At 33.0% G+C, this 15743-nt stretch overlaps 1 protein-coding gene across 2 annotated transcripts; it reads right to left on the minus strand.

Annotated features, from left to right (window-relative positions):
* Positions 1-30: 30 nt before the first annotated feature.
* On the minus strand, positions 31-15200 carry grk5 (G protein-coupled receptor kinase 5). 2 transcript variants are annotated; one of them, XM_042765639.1, is made up of 17 exons: positions 14927-15200; positions 11989-12087; positions 10810-10922; positions 9707-9784; positions 9481-9578; positions 9306-9398; positions 8566-8629; positions 8307-8447; positions 7063-7253; positions 6893-6930; positions 4839-4928; positions 3932-4140; positions 3641-3781; positions 2560-2697; positions 2307-2483; positions 1231-1267; positions 31-456 (listed from the first exon to the last, which is right to left on the minus strand). In XM_042765639.1, exons 1-17 carry the CDS (start codon positions 14976-14978, stop codon positions 437-439), a joined length of 1779 nt encoding a protein of 592 aa, XP_042621573.1. In that variant the 5' UTR covers positions 14979-15200; the 3' UTR covers positions 31-436. The 2 variants fall into 2 exon arrangements, with proteins under 2 accessions (XP_042621573.1, XP_042621572.1); XM_042765638.1 differs by lacking the exon at positions 1231-1267.
* Positions 15201-15743: the final 543 nt, after the last annotated feature.

Below are 15743 nucleotides of genomic sequence, written 5' to 3' on the forward strand. Positions count from 1 at the left end.
CTTTTATGTCATGAAAATAGACACAATTTGAACACTGATTTAGTCTTTTATGTACAAATTGAACATATAAAACATAAATCTGGTTTTATAAAATAACAGCATGAAAACAGACACAATTTGTGCAATGATTTTGTCTTTTATTTACAAATTGAGCATATAAAACATCATAAATCCGTTTTTTTGTTATATGAAAGCATAAAAAATGTATCCAAACCCTTTAAACTGTATAGGGTTTGTGGTACTGTAAATGTAATTTTGCTTTGTTTTTCAATAACATTTAAACAATGGCTCTTTAAACAAGCTTTCCAGTGAGGAAGCAATCCAGTCTTTTCCATGAATCAGAAGTTCTGATAAAAAGGAGAGTTTTGTGTTTTGTTTAGTCCTCTTCTGCAGAAGTCACTCAGAACCCTGGTTGGATGAGGAGCGACTAATGGGTTCAGTTGACTGTCCCCTGGGCTACAAAAACAGATACAAATTACATGTTTTATTATTTTACTCAATTGATTTTTATCTGTAAATGACATTAATATTCCACGGTAATAACTGAAAATGACATCCCTTGCTCTCCTTGGCGCTTTTGAGACGTAAGTAGCGAGACTCGAATTGATTCGTAAATAAACCATTCCTTTTGAATCGGATCTTTTAGATGAATCGCTCGATCCGGTTCTCGAGATTCATTCACGAATCGAACTGATCTCAACAACACGGACTCCGGTTGATTTTCGGAGAAGATTATTGGTGTATGTCGATTTAAAGTGAAGTCACATTTACCGAAAATCGGCGATTTTTTCGGGCGAAATCAGTTTGTGTTAATAGGAATTGACATGATTCGGGAATTTCGATTCAAGGAGAATTATCTTGCAAGTTTTTACAGTTTCACAGCGTTAACAAACAGAAAGCTGATAATAGTATTATAAGAAGTTTGCTTGCTAATACTCGTTTAACAACTACGTAAATTATCTTGGCGGTTGTTAGTATGTCAAAATGATGAATGTATTTATATTTCACAAGTACTTAATCAACGGTAAATAATTAAGTTCCTCACTGAATTCAGCACTTGTGAACACTTAAAGGGATAGTTTTACTTAATTCCTTGCTTTTATCGTTGTGATTAATTTTATTATAATTCCTTTAAAGTAAAGGACTTCGAATTATCGTTGTGTATGAAATGTGCTATATAAATAAACTTGCCTTGAAAATGAAAATTTGCTGAAAGTGTAGCCTACTCACCCTCGAGTTGTTCCAAACCTGTACGAGTTTCTTTCTTCTGTTGAACATAAAAGAAGATATTTTGTAAAAATGTTGGTAACCAGACAGTTGCTGGAAGTCAATGGGGACCGAAAACTGTTTTGTTACCCACTTTCTTCAAAATATGAGGGTGAGTAAATAATGACAGAACTGTCATTTTTGGGTGAATTATCCTTTTAATGGAGCCTACAAGCTCAAACGTGTGTAATGCCCTACAGGGAGACGAGAGGCTGTTCTGTTTGAATTGAAGTGAATGGATGAAAAACTTGTCACATAATACATCAACAGCATACCTTCAACATATTTGGCATGGCATTCATTTTAAAAACCTATTTGTGGAGTTCTAAATATAACCTATGGCAAAAGTTACAGGAATTTTAATGTGGGAGTTACTTAAAAAAATTGAAGTGGTAATCAAGTTGTAAATAACCTAGAATATTCTATTAATCAAAGCACTGTCACATTTTTTTTTTTTTTTTTTTTTTTTGGGATATGCTATTTTTGCAATGTAACTGTAAACTCAGAATTATATTTCAGATTTAATAAAAAGGTAATCTCAACTTTTTATCTGACAAATCAGACTTTTATTTTCTCGCAGTTGCGAGTTTATATACCTTAATTCTGACTTTTTTCTGATTTTTTCTTCTCAGAACTCCAAAAATTGCAAGATATAAACTCAGAAGTGCAGGCTTGTGTGATATAAAAATTTGTAAACAACCTTGAATATTCTGTATAGTCAAATTATCTTTAATTAACAACTTTTTCTCTCACAATTATGCCTTTTTTGAGTTTATATCTTACAATTCTGACTTTTTTCTCGCAGTTACGAGTTTATATCTTGGAATTCTTGGAATTATGAGAAACAAATTCAGAATTATTTGAAAAAGTCGCGACTAAATGGGGTTCCATAACCTTTTTCCTTTCAATTTGATTAAATTCTAGTTCGGATCGAGCTCAGTCTTTTCAATCTGATTACTACCTTACTATATGTGTGCATGTAAATATAGCTAGTTTGTGTGTAATAAACTGCAGTGTTGTGATTTGAAGAGGCTCCTTACACGTCTCTTGAAGATTCGGCTCAGCAGCCGGTGTCGGCCGTATTCAGAAGGACTCCGATTGATGAACTGAGTCTCTGAGCTGGTCTGTGGGATCACAATGCTGCGGTCCAGATCTGGTGTTCTTGTTCCACGCGGTCCAAACACATTCAGGTCCTTGAAACACTCAGTCTCAATCATCTAAATGAATTTTATAAAAGCACATATGAATAATAGAGCATACATTGTCGTTCTTACTCTGATGTTTCTTCCTTACCTCATTCTGCCAGGGCACAGGCACGCTTCCCGTGTTAAACTTGCTGTAGAAATTTTCATCGACCTGATCGAGGCTCACTCCTTTAACTGTAGAGAACTGATCGATGTCCAGGACGTCCGCGCAGTAAACGGCTCTCGGCTGGGGAAGAGAATAACAACACACGATTGTTTTCAGGTGAAAACCAGCATAAACGTCAGGAAGAAAAAGTGGCGGCACCCATAGGCTATCATTCTGACTTTTTGCAGAATAAAAAAAAAGAATAAAACTGCGAAAAGTAAAATATTTGGGCATATAACATTAATGTTAATTTTGGTTTCAAACTGACTGATTTTAGGCCTCATTGATCTGAGCTTAAACTCAGTTTTTTGAGTGAAAATGTATTATTTGTGTATAATTCTGACAGTTTCACTTTAAAACGTGAATGCGTAAGTTCAGATCAAACAGGCCTACGATCAATAATTTCCACCAATATTAGGGAACAATCTGTGGTAACTGAAAGAAAATAAGTTGATAAAAAGATTGAATCCAATATTAGGGAATAATATAATGTAATGAGAAATTTATAAACAATTTTTGTAGGCTGGTCATTTTTGACCAAAGGTAACAAGGTGGGTGAAAAAAGTACCAAAAAAAAAATAAATAAATAAATAATTATATCCTGTGTGAGTCTGTAAGCCAAAGCAAAAACAAAAAACATCAACAACCTATATCATATAAAAAAATAAAAAAAAAAAAAATAAAACACAACACGAGGGTTAATTATCATGTAACTTTTGCAAATTTTAATTGCCCTAAAATAGGTTTATTTTTCTTCAATATATACAAATGTTCTTTAAAAGTTTGGAGTAAGTTATATACTGTATGTGTGTGTGTGTGCATGTGTGTGTGTGTGGTATGTGTGTATATATATATATATATATATATATATATATAAAATTTTAAATTCTATTTCAAGTAAATGCTGTTCTTTTGAACATTCTATTCATCAAAGATTCCTGAAAAATTAAATGTATCAGTTTCCAAAAGATATGAAGTAGCACAACTGTGTTCAACATTGATAATAATCAGAAATCTCCCTTACGTCGGGAACAAAGGGTGGCGGCATCATTCCTGCCTCAAGTCTCGTAAAGTTAATGTCCTTAAAGAACGCGTGACCTTTGATGACCTCTGATCCTCGCCCACATTTGCAGCCCAATCTCTCCTTTGGGTTTTTAGCCAGGAGCTAAATCATAAAGCAATTAGAAATATTTATAGTATTCTTTTTAAATAGAAAGTAAGACCTAATCAGACCGAGTGGTGGATTAGATCAGATCAGATCAGGGAAAACAGAGGAGGATTGTACTGATTCAACGGTGCATAAAATGCAGCTCACGCTTTTGCAGATGGATTCGGTGTCCTCGTCGAACTTCTTCCCATAATGCTCCATCGTCTCCAGAACTCGTCTTTCCATCTCCTGTCTCGGCAGTCGTTCTTTGTGGTTGCGGAACGGAGGATTTCCAGCCGTCATCTCATAGATTAGACACCCGAGTCCCCAGCAGTCCGCACTAACACTGTAGTATGTGTTTGTGATCACTTCTGGTGCTAAAGATGTGAAAAATATGAAAAAAACAAGAACATTTATATTGCATAAAGAAAATGAAAATATTGTAGGACTATTAAGAATTTGTTTGTGGTTTATTATTTTGACGGTAATTAAACATTACCACATAGTTATCATTAAATTAATAGTCCTAAAATAGGCTTATTTTTGAAAGAAATTAATATTTTTGTTCAGCAGAGATGCATTAAATTGATCAAAAGTGCCAGTAAATATATTTATAATGTTATTAAAAGATTTATTTTTCAAATAAATGCTGTTCTTTCTATTCATCAAAGAATCCTGAAAAATAAAATGAATTACAATTTCCACAAAAATGTTTTCAACATTGATAATAAATAATAAATGTTTCTTGAGCAGCAGATCAGAATATCAGAATGATTTCTGAAGATCATGTGACACTGAAGACTGGAGTAATTATGCTGAAAATTCAGCTTTGATCACAGGAATAAATTACATTTTAAAATATATTCACATAGAAAACAGATTTACTGTTTTTACTGTTTCATTTTTATCAAATAAATCAAAGCTTAGTGAGCAGAAGAGACTTCTTGCAAATACATAAAAAAAACCTTTTGAAGGGTGTTGTGTGTGTGTGTATATATATACAGTATATATAGTATTAATATATTAGTATATATATATTAATGTCTAATACGATTTACTAAGATGATTTTCATACCCATGTAACCCACTGTCCCCACTCTGCCCTTCACAAGTTTTTCTTCTTTCAATATTATGGCTAGTCCTAAATCAGAGATCCGGATGTGACCTGTCAGAAAACAGGGACAGATGGCAAAATTATATACATCATCTAACAGGTAAAAAAAGGGTACAAAGTTTTTTCTGAGAGTGTACAAACCATCTACTTATGTAAGAAAAATAATTCAGAATTGTTTGATAAAAAGCAAATACTTTTTATTTGTGGTGGGAATATACAGGTGCATCTCAATAAATTAGAATGTCGTGGAAAAGTTCATTTATTTCAGTAATTCAACTCAAATTGTGAAACTCATGTATTAAATAAATTCAGCGCACACAGACTGAAGTAGTTTAAGTCTTTGGTTCTTTTAATTGTGATGATTTTGGCTCACCTTTAACAAAAACCCACCAATTCACTCAATAAATTAGAATACTTCATAAGACCAATAAAAAAAAAAAAAAAAAAAAATTTTTAGTGAATTGTTGGCCTTCTGGAAAGTATGTTTCATTTTCTGTACATGTACTCAATACTTGGTAAAGGCTCCTTTTGCTTTAATTATTGCCTCAGTTCGGCGTGGCATGGAGGTGATCAGTTTGTGGCACTGCTGAGGTGGTCTGGAAGCCAAGGTTTCTTTGACAGTGGCCTTCAGCTCATCTGCATTTTTTTGATCTCTTGTTTCTCATTTTTCTCTTGGACAATACTCCATAGATTCTCTGGGGTTCAGGTCTGGTGAGTTTGCTGGCAGGTCAAGCACACCAAAACCATGGTCATTTAACCAACTTTTTGGTGCTTTTGGCAGTGTGGGCAGGTGCCAAATCCTGCTGGAAAATGAAATCAGCATCTTCAAAAAGCTGGTCAGCAGAAGGAAGAATGAAGTGCTCAAAAATTTCTTGGTAAACGGGGTGCAGTGACTTTGGTTTTCAAAAAACACAATGGACCAACACCAGCAGATGACATTGCCACCCCAAATCATCACAGACTGTGGAAACTTAACACTGGGGGTACTTCAAGCAGCTTGGGCTATGAGCTTCTCCACCCTTCCTCCAGACTCTAGGACCTTGGTTTCCAAATGAAATAGAAAACTTCCTCTCATCTGAAAAGAGGACTTTTGGACCACTGGGCAACAGTCCAGTTCTTCTTCTTCTCCTTAGCCCAGGTAAGAACGCCTCTGACTTTGTCTGTGGTTCAGGAGTGGCTTAACAAGAGGAATACGAAAACTGTAGCCAAATTGCTCGACACGTCTGTGTGTGGAGGCTCTTGATTCCTTGACCCCAGCCTCAGTCCATTCCTTGTGAAGGTCACTCCAATTCATGAATCGATTTTGCTTGACAATCCTCATAAAGCTACGGTTCTCTCGGTTGGTTGTGCATCTTTTTCTTTCACACTTTTTTCTTCCACTCAACTTTCTGTTAACATGCTTGGATACAGCACTCTGTGAACAGCCAGCTTCTTTGGCAATGAATGTTTGTGGCTCCTTGTGAAGGGTGTCAATGATTGCCTTCGGGACAACTGTCAGATCAGCAGTCTTCCCCATTTTGAAGGCTCAGGAAACCTTTGCAGGTGTTTTGAGTTGATTAGCTGATCGGCATGTCACCATATTCTAATTTGTTGAGATAGTGAATTGGTGGGTTTTTGTTAAATTTGATCCAAAATCATCACAATTAAAAGAACCAAAGACTTAAACTACTTCAGTCTGTGTGCACTGAATTTATTTAATACACGAGTTTCACAATTTGAGTTGAATTGCTGAAATAAATGAACTTTTTATATATATATATATAGATAGATAGATAGATAGATAGATAGATAGATAGAATTATGCAACAGGTTAATGATGTCAAACATAACAAACGTTAAACTGACATGCCCTGAAGTGCTTTAATTTCCTCATTTAATGAAAGTAATTTTGGAGAAACATTTCCTGGTTGACGCCAAAAATAGAAAGTTTAGGGAAATTGTAGGTCCTGAAGGGAATGTAACAAAGCTTGTACCGGCAGTTAACGCCTTTTGTATTTATGGGGAAGTTGACATACCATTATCATCCAGCAGAATGTTTTCTGGCTTTAAATCCCTAATAGAAACGAAGCAAAACATGCAATTATGAGACAGGCTCGATCTGTTTCTCAGGTAGATTTCTGGAAACTATGTCAACTGCGTCAAGCCCATTAAGAGTCACACGACAGCTCTCAGTTTTACGACCTACCTATAAACAATAGATTCTTTATGAAGATGACTCAAGCCACACAGGATCTCAGCAGCATAAAACTCTACTCTTTCTTTGTTGAGCCCCTCGGTGCCCATGTTATAGATGTGAAACCTCAGGTCTCCTCCGTTCATCAACGTCAGCACCAGGCAAAGAGCCTCTTTAGTCTCGTAAGCGTATGCTAAACTGACCTGACACATTCAGATAAACACACAGACAGCAAAGTCACAAAAAACTGCTCATATTTCAGTTTAAAGTCAAAAAGGAGAACAAGAATTTTTTGCTTAAAAATAATAATTTTTTACTACTATATATATATATACACATTCATATATACATATTATATATATATATATAATATATATATATATATATAATATATATATATATACACACACAAATAGAATTATATATATATATATATATATATATATATATATATAGATATATATATAGAATACTACATAAACATATATATAATATATACACACAAATACACTTTATTTAATTACTATACACACACAATCAAAATACAAAATATATATAAAAACAAGAATAAATATTATATATATATGTATAAAAAAACACACACCATAATACACTACTAAATATAAAAAAAATAAAAAATAAATAATATATATGTTATATATAATAAAACATAAACAATATATATACTGTATATATATATAATAATATATATATAGATATATATATATCTATATATATATACATATATATATTCATATACTGTAGTTACTATAAAAATTATATAAAAAGATAGCTTAAGAACACTTATTTTACAATTAGCTTTTATATGTATTTATTTTACTGTAAAATTACTTAATTACTACAATATAAACGTAAAATGTATTCATTTGTACAGTACAATAAATATTACTAAACATATATAGTTATACATATAAAAGCTATATATAAAATAACTATGTATACACATACTTAAGTTGTTTTTTTATATATAATTTTATAGCAACTTATACAGTATGAGTATGAAATAAAGATGTTTATATGATTTTTTTAAATATAAACTTGTGTATATATGTTTTAAATATTCTTCTAAAATCTTCTTTCTGTCTTTGATTTTAGAGTGAAATCTGACCTGAACCTGTCCGGTTTTGACCGGTTTTGTGAGATTCACCAAAGCAGAAATAGTCATTTAAGCGTAAACATTTACGTCACAAACTCGAACATCAGACTTGGTTGCTGATAATAATCATAAATCTCACCACAAATCTGCTGTTGACCCGTTCTAGAATCTGTTTCTCGTTGAGGGCCATAGCTTCCCCACTCCGCTTCTTAATACGCTTCTTCTCCAGTTTCTTACAGGCGTACATTTTCCCTGAAGCTCGGGACTGACACGCACACACCTGGAATCAGACGCGTCACGTTACCTTCTCACACTTTCCTCTTTATTTCTATTATAAGCTTCTGTGGGTATGATTATCCTCTCCACTTCTAAAGAATGGCTACTAGATTTATTCTTACCTCTCCAAACCCACCCTTTCCCAAAATACGGTACTCTCGAAATATGTCTCGGGTGATCGGGCGTCTGCAGGGATGAAAGAGATGTCATAGTCTGTTCAAAACATTTCCTAAACTAAACAGCATTGATTGTGATGCTTTAATAAAGAATAGTTATTAATGAAAAAGTAACATTTGCTAAATGTTTACTCACTCTCAGGCCATCCAAGATTAGGATGAGTTTGTTTCTTCATCAGATTTGGAGAAATGTAGCATTGCATCACTTGCTCACCAATGGATGTGAATGGGTGCCGTCAGAAAGAGAGTCCAAACAGCTGATAAAAACATCACAATAATCCACACGTACTCCATACTGATCCAGTCCATCAGTTAACATCTCGAAAAGACCAAAAGCTGTTCGTTTGTAAGAAACAAATCCATGGTTAAAATGTTTTAATGTTAAAACAGTCACTTCTGGCCAAAATATGACTCCATAATCCATAATAACGCTTCATCCAGTGAAAAACTGATGGACTGGAGTGGTGTGGATTACTTGTGGATTATTGTGATGTTTTTATCAGCTGTTTGGACTCTCATTCTGACGGCACCCATTCACATCCATTGGTGAGCAAGTGATGCAATGCTACATTTCTCCAAATCTGATGACGAAACACATATACATCTTGGATGGCCTTAGAGAGAGTAAACATTTAGCAAATGTTCATTTTTGGGTGAACTATCCCTTTAAAACGATTCACACTAACCTCTCCACCGTCTTCCACTGCAGAAATCGGTCAAAATACATGCTTTTCTGATACTCTGCAAATGGAGCTCCACTTAGATACTCATGAAGTGCCCTACAAGACCAAATAAATGTCACATCGATGCTCACAGACACGCACGTACAGATGCATTGATAACCAAACTTGTGGAACTGACTTTTGGCAGTTGCTGAATATATCTTCAGAAGCGTTGAGCTCCAGGTCGCAGCTGCACTTCTCAAGTTCACTGTCGACGATCACACGCACCCTAGAGGACTGAACACATACATGAGCGTGAAAATACTTTCCTTCTCATGAAACAGTGATCTAATGACATTTTCTAACTACAACATTACATTTTGATTATCAGATTGGAAATAGAGAATAAGCGAATATTTAAAAACCTGTGAGGTAAGATATTTGTTGATGAGCTGCTTGCCAAAGTTCTTTCTCTTGTCATCCGGCGTGACCTCATATTCCGCCTGGAAGAGGAAAAACATTTATTCAATGACATAAACAATTTGCATTTCACAAAATGTAAAACAGACAATTCAGTAAATTTTCATGTATATGGAAAACAATTTGATGCATATGATTTCTTTTCATTTAGAAATTGCAAGTAAATTTCACAAATAATTACAAATAGATGGCAAGCAACATTTTAACGTGTAACGGATTAAATAGTATTTTATTATATATATATATAGCCAATAAATAAATAAATAATAAAAGATTTTTTACTGTTTATTAGACAAGGGATTTATTGTATTTATTTATTTATTTTGGTCAGACAAACTACTTATATATAAAGCATTTACTTTACTTTACATTTACTTTAATATTTCTATAATTTAAGAACACTTTTTCACATGACATGCAAGCTGCATATATATATATATATATATATATATACACACACAAACATTATATTGTGATTATTTGGCCATATATTGCAATTGAACTTGAACTGCGACAAGACATTTCATTTTATATGACTTTCATTCAGACACAAAAAACAAAAGACTCTACTGCTAATAGAAATAGTTACTTTTAAGGGTTTTAACTCTAAGTTAACTTTTTACAATAACCAACTAACACTAAGCTATAATACAAATATGCACAGTATTTTCTTCACTTTGAAACGATCGAACCCTCAAGCTTCTATTTTGGTGTAATATTGGAGAAATGCCATCCACAAAAATGTTAGAAATTACATGAATGTGTATGTTTGCATTTTCAAATGCACTTTTCACTCACAGCGCTTGCAGAGATAGAGTTCATGAGCAGCACGAGCCGCTCTGAAAATACTATATTATAAGCCGCATGTGTGTAAATGAACAAAGTGCAGTGAAACTGACTGTATGTAGTGATTTGATGGAATATATACCGCTATTTCAAGTCTATTTCATTTATTTGTTTATTTTAATTCTGCATTTGATTTAAAGAATTATAAGCTTTAACTCACAAACCCTGTTTTGGAAGCCCAGTAATAGAGAGAAGATCATACCGTTTCATCCAACAGGTCGATGCAGTGCTGCAGATCAGATTTGGTTGCACAGAAAAGCCGGAAGAGTTGTTGTCCGATGGGCTGCTTGACACACAGACTGTAATAATCTCGCTCTGAAGAACAGAAAATAATACAGTGCATACATGCAATCAATTGCAAGTATATTATTGCAGCTTAAAGGGATACTCCACCCAATAAATATTGGATGAAAACCGGGATCAACTTCACACACACAAAGTCCAAACAAACAAAAAAAACCTCCAACCAACTACACAAACAAAGATATTTTGGATGAAAACCGGGAGGCCTGTGACTGTCCCATAGAATAGGGGGGGACTGTCCCATGACTCCAAATATAATAACAGTGCCAAGGTCCAGGAAAGGAATGAGAGTCGTCCTCACAACACAATCTCAAACCAGACTATAAAAAGCTACATTAAAACAATCTACAACAAAAAAAACAAAAATAACGACTTTATTCAACAATTCCTTTGTGAACCTACTCGTATTTAGCTTTGATCTGAAATAAAACAGCGCATCAAACTGTATGCTCTTCTTTGTCATCTGTGCCACAAGGATGTGTTGTTTCTACGTGTATTTAGCTTTGATCTGAAATAAAACAGCGCATCTTTGTGGAGCGGATGATACAGAAGAGCATACACAGCATACGGTGATATGGAGAGACACAGAGGAGACTGTTGACAAAGGAATTGTTGAATAAAGTCATTATTTCTGTTTTCTTTGCTTACAAAAAGTGTTCCCGTCGCTTCATATAACCCAGATTGCACGTCTGATGGCAGAAGGAGTATTCTGACCACGACTTTCATTCCTTTCCTGGACCTTGACACTGTTATTTATTTGGCAGTCTATGGGACAGTCACAAGCCTCCCGGTTTTCATCCAAAATATCTTAAATTGTGTTCCGAAGACGAAACAAAGCTTTTTAACAACAAACGAACAACATTGGGGTAAGTGATTAATGACACAATTTTCATTTTGGGGTGGAGTATCCCTTTAAAAACAACAATCAGGACATTATCTTTATTAATTTGAAGTATTGATCATTTGATGTTTTCCAATATTATGGTGTACATGTGCACCGCAGGATCTGTCACTGGATATAAACTCCGCTGCAAAGGAATTAAAACACCTTAAAAACCAAACCCAAACAACTACTCACCAATGCTTTTCTCCAGCTCTGTGCACTCGTTTATGTGCGGGAAACGCAGAAAATCCTTCCATTTTCGACTCCTTCCTTTGCGGTTCCCACCGTTACCTACTGCACAGCGGAAGAAACAGACACAAAAAAGAGCTTTACAGTCGAAAGTAATATGAGAACCTGCAGAGAACTTTTGATTCTAGTGCTTTGAAGAACCTGTAATGAACCATCAAATCCATTACATGTCCATTATGTGGCATTCAGAAATTATTAGACCTATTAAAAAAGACTTTTGGATAACTGCAATTGTGTTTCCATGAAATATTACAAATTAAAGAGGTACATTTAACGATGGGTTTGTTTGTTTATTTATTTATTTAATCTCTTTTAGATTCTTCAGACATCCAAAATTAGCTTTTCATTACTAGGATGATTATACTTTATTAAAACTAAAATAAAAAAGTACTTAAAATAAACATTACCTAAAATAAAATATAAAAATGTGCGATAAATACTATTATAATGTGAACATACTGTATATATGTGTGTCTGTGTATGTAAAAAAAAAATCAAATAAACATTAACTGAATCAAAATTAACATTAAATGCGATCATGATGTAAAAAAAATAATTAATTAATTAATTATCTCATTTAGGGAACTTTAGCCATCCATAACTGTGCCCTTTGAAATGTTCAGCAATACTAGAACAACACTTCCCCAAAAATATTTTAGATATATGAATAATTATATTTATATTTATTATTCTATCAAGTACTTAGATACATAGAAAAAGTTAGATATGCGGTGCACTCAGTCACCATAGAAATCTTGTTTTGGGAACATAGATGGTTTATTAATCACGTGTGTGTGTGTGTGTGTGTGTGTGTGTGTGTGTGTGTGTGTGTGTGTGTGTGTGTGTGTGTATGTGTGTGTGTTTGAATGACGGTTTGTTGACAGCAAAACTGAAAAGAATCCACAGCATCCTCTACTATATGAGCCTGTGCTAAAAATAGCAGTGAAAATGAAGCTGTAAGAACTGTAGATATCAGATATGAGAGGACACACCTTACAGGACACCTTCACCCAGACAATACTCTTCACCACACAAAAACTACAGCTTTATTATGAGAGAAAGTAGCATCGAATGACTTTCACCTGTTCAATCGAGCAGTTAGTGCTGAAAAAGTTTGTCTAGTTGTAAAGCTGACAAAACATGACAGGTTTTGCATGTTTGGAAATGGCAACTGAATCTTTTTTTAGAGCTCAGATTCGTTGGCTTGCTGTTCACTGCAGTGAAAGAAGTCAGACCTGTTTGTGATGCAAGGCCCGAATGACGTCAAAGGCATTGTGCGTCTGGTTTTGTTTGAGATCTGCATATTTCAGGTTGGAGGTGCAGACGGATGGAAATATGTTGAATGTGCTGTTTCTTTTGCCCAAAACATCACAATTTGTTGTTTTTTAGTTCTCAGTGTTTTAAAGTGTCCGAATGTGATATTAAGGATAAAATGTGCAACACACGATCAAAACAAAAAGATTTTAGGTTAAAATTTATATGAATGTATAAAGAGAAAGATATATCTTAAAAGTCCTGTACACTGTGATTTTTTTATTTTTTTTTTTAAAGTAAGATTATTAGTGTACATTTTATAAGAAAATACTATTTCAGTCATTCTGCGTCAAAATGTCATAATTCAAAACCTATTAGCAATTTCTGAGTGAATATTGTTTCTACATCAGATAATTTTTTATCACTATTTTGTCTTGTTAAATGTCATGTTAAATGAACTGCAGTGTGAAATTATTATTATATTCCATAATTTATCATAAAAGCATAATAATTATAAAATAATCAACAAAATATTTTTAAATGGTTTGAACTAATGTAAAAAAAAATATAAAAAAATCCCTTCACTGTAAAAAAATGCTTTTTTTTCAAAGTTGTAAATAAAATAAAAAATATTGGAGTATGTTTTACAAGAAAATACTATTCAGTGTTTCTACTTTTTTCTACTTTGTTTAAAAAAAAAGTATGTTTATTTCAATATGTTGCTTGCTGTTAATTTGTAATTAATTGTGAAATTTAATAGCAGTTACTGAGTGACACCGTTAATAAATTTCACAAACAGTTACAAAGAAACGGCAAGAAACACACTGAATTAATCATGACACTTTGAAGACTGAAATAGTAATTTTCATAATTCAAAACTTATTAGCAATTTCTGAGTGAATATTGTTTCTACATCAAATTAATTTTTTATCACTATTTTGTCTTTGCTAGTTCGTGTTAAATGAACTGCAGTGTGAAATTATTTTAAAAAATCACTTATATTCCATAATTTATCATAAAAGCATAATAATTATAAAATAACCAGCTAAATATTTTTTAAATAGTTTGAACTAATGTAAAAAAAAATATTAAAAAATCCCTTCACTGTAAAAAAAAAAATGCTTTTTTTTCAAAGTTGTAAATAAAACAAAAATTACTGGAGTATGTTTTACAACAAAATACTATTTCAGTGTTTCTACTTTTTTCTACTTTGTTTATTTTTTTTATGTTTATTTCAATATGTTGCTTGCTTTTAATTTGTAATTAATTGTGAAATTTAATAGCAATTACTGAGTGACACCATTTTTTAGAGTCTACACAAACAAATTTGGTGTAGAAACAATTTTTATTTAGAAATCGTTAATAAATTTCACAAACAGTTACAAAGAAACGGCAAGAAACACATTGAATTAAACATGACACTGAGTACTGAAATAGTATTTTCTTCTAAAACTTACTCCAATAATGTGTTTTAATTACAACGTAATTTTTTTTTTTACTGTTTACAATCTGTCAAAACACTTTAAAAAAATGATCAAAGCACATTTTATACTAATTTTAATGTATATTGTTCTTAAAAATACATCTCTTAATCAAATGCAATGAAATACATTCAAATAAATATTCTTACCTTCTCGTGCTTTTATGAGTGCACAGTTTGCTACCATTGATTCAATCTCCATTTCTGCAGCTGCTGGACGTCAACAAAGCTGGGAATTCTCTACTGATTTTTAATATAACACTGAATTATTGCATATTTATGAGGCATTTATCCATGCACTCGATTATAAATATAGCTTAACATCCCCTGCGTGCTTTAATAATGTACATGCTGTCAGACTGAAGCCTTCGGTGACAAATGAGAACTCAACTTTCTTGTTCTGCATTCATCTGCAGCGGCGCCCAATCTTGTTACACCTGTACAGGTGAGCCAACAGGTGAAGACTCAGATGTGTCACCGGCAGAAAAAGGGACGGTACAGTTTCAGGGATTTCGTTTAACTGCAGGAAGAGATCTAATTTAAACTGGCTTTAGAAGATATGCTTGTGTTTAAGTACAATCTAATAAAGTGCATGTTGTTGCATGAAATACCTTTCATAATTATGCAGCACAAATTATGCACAGTAACAAGACAATTCATATTACATTTACAAAATAAAAAAAAAAAAAAAATGTATTGTTGTAAAATGTATTCAACCCTGAAGTTTTTAAATAGTGTTTAACAAGTAACTGGCGCCACCACCTGCTCTATTAATAATAAACAGCTAGACGTATGATGTAGAATTATAAATAAAGATGGAAAGAAGACCTATATGTTTTAAAAGAATTTTATTTTTGTTTGTTTTAGTAGTAGACAATATAGATCTTTCATTCAAGTAGCCTAAAATCATTGCACTTATTGATTAAGATGATTGACAATTTGTATAATCTACTATGTTTTTTAAATA

This window comes from Cyprinus carpio, chromosome A10 (assembly GCF_018340385.1).
Source record: "Cyprinus carpio isolate SPL01 chromosome A10, ASM1834038v1, whole genome shotgun sequence".
In the NCBI taxonomy this organism is placed as follows: Eukaryota; Metazoa; Chordata; class Actinopteri; order Cypriniformes; family Cyprinidae; genus Cyprinus; species Cyprinus carpio.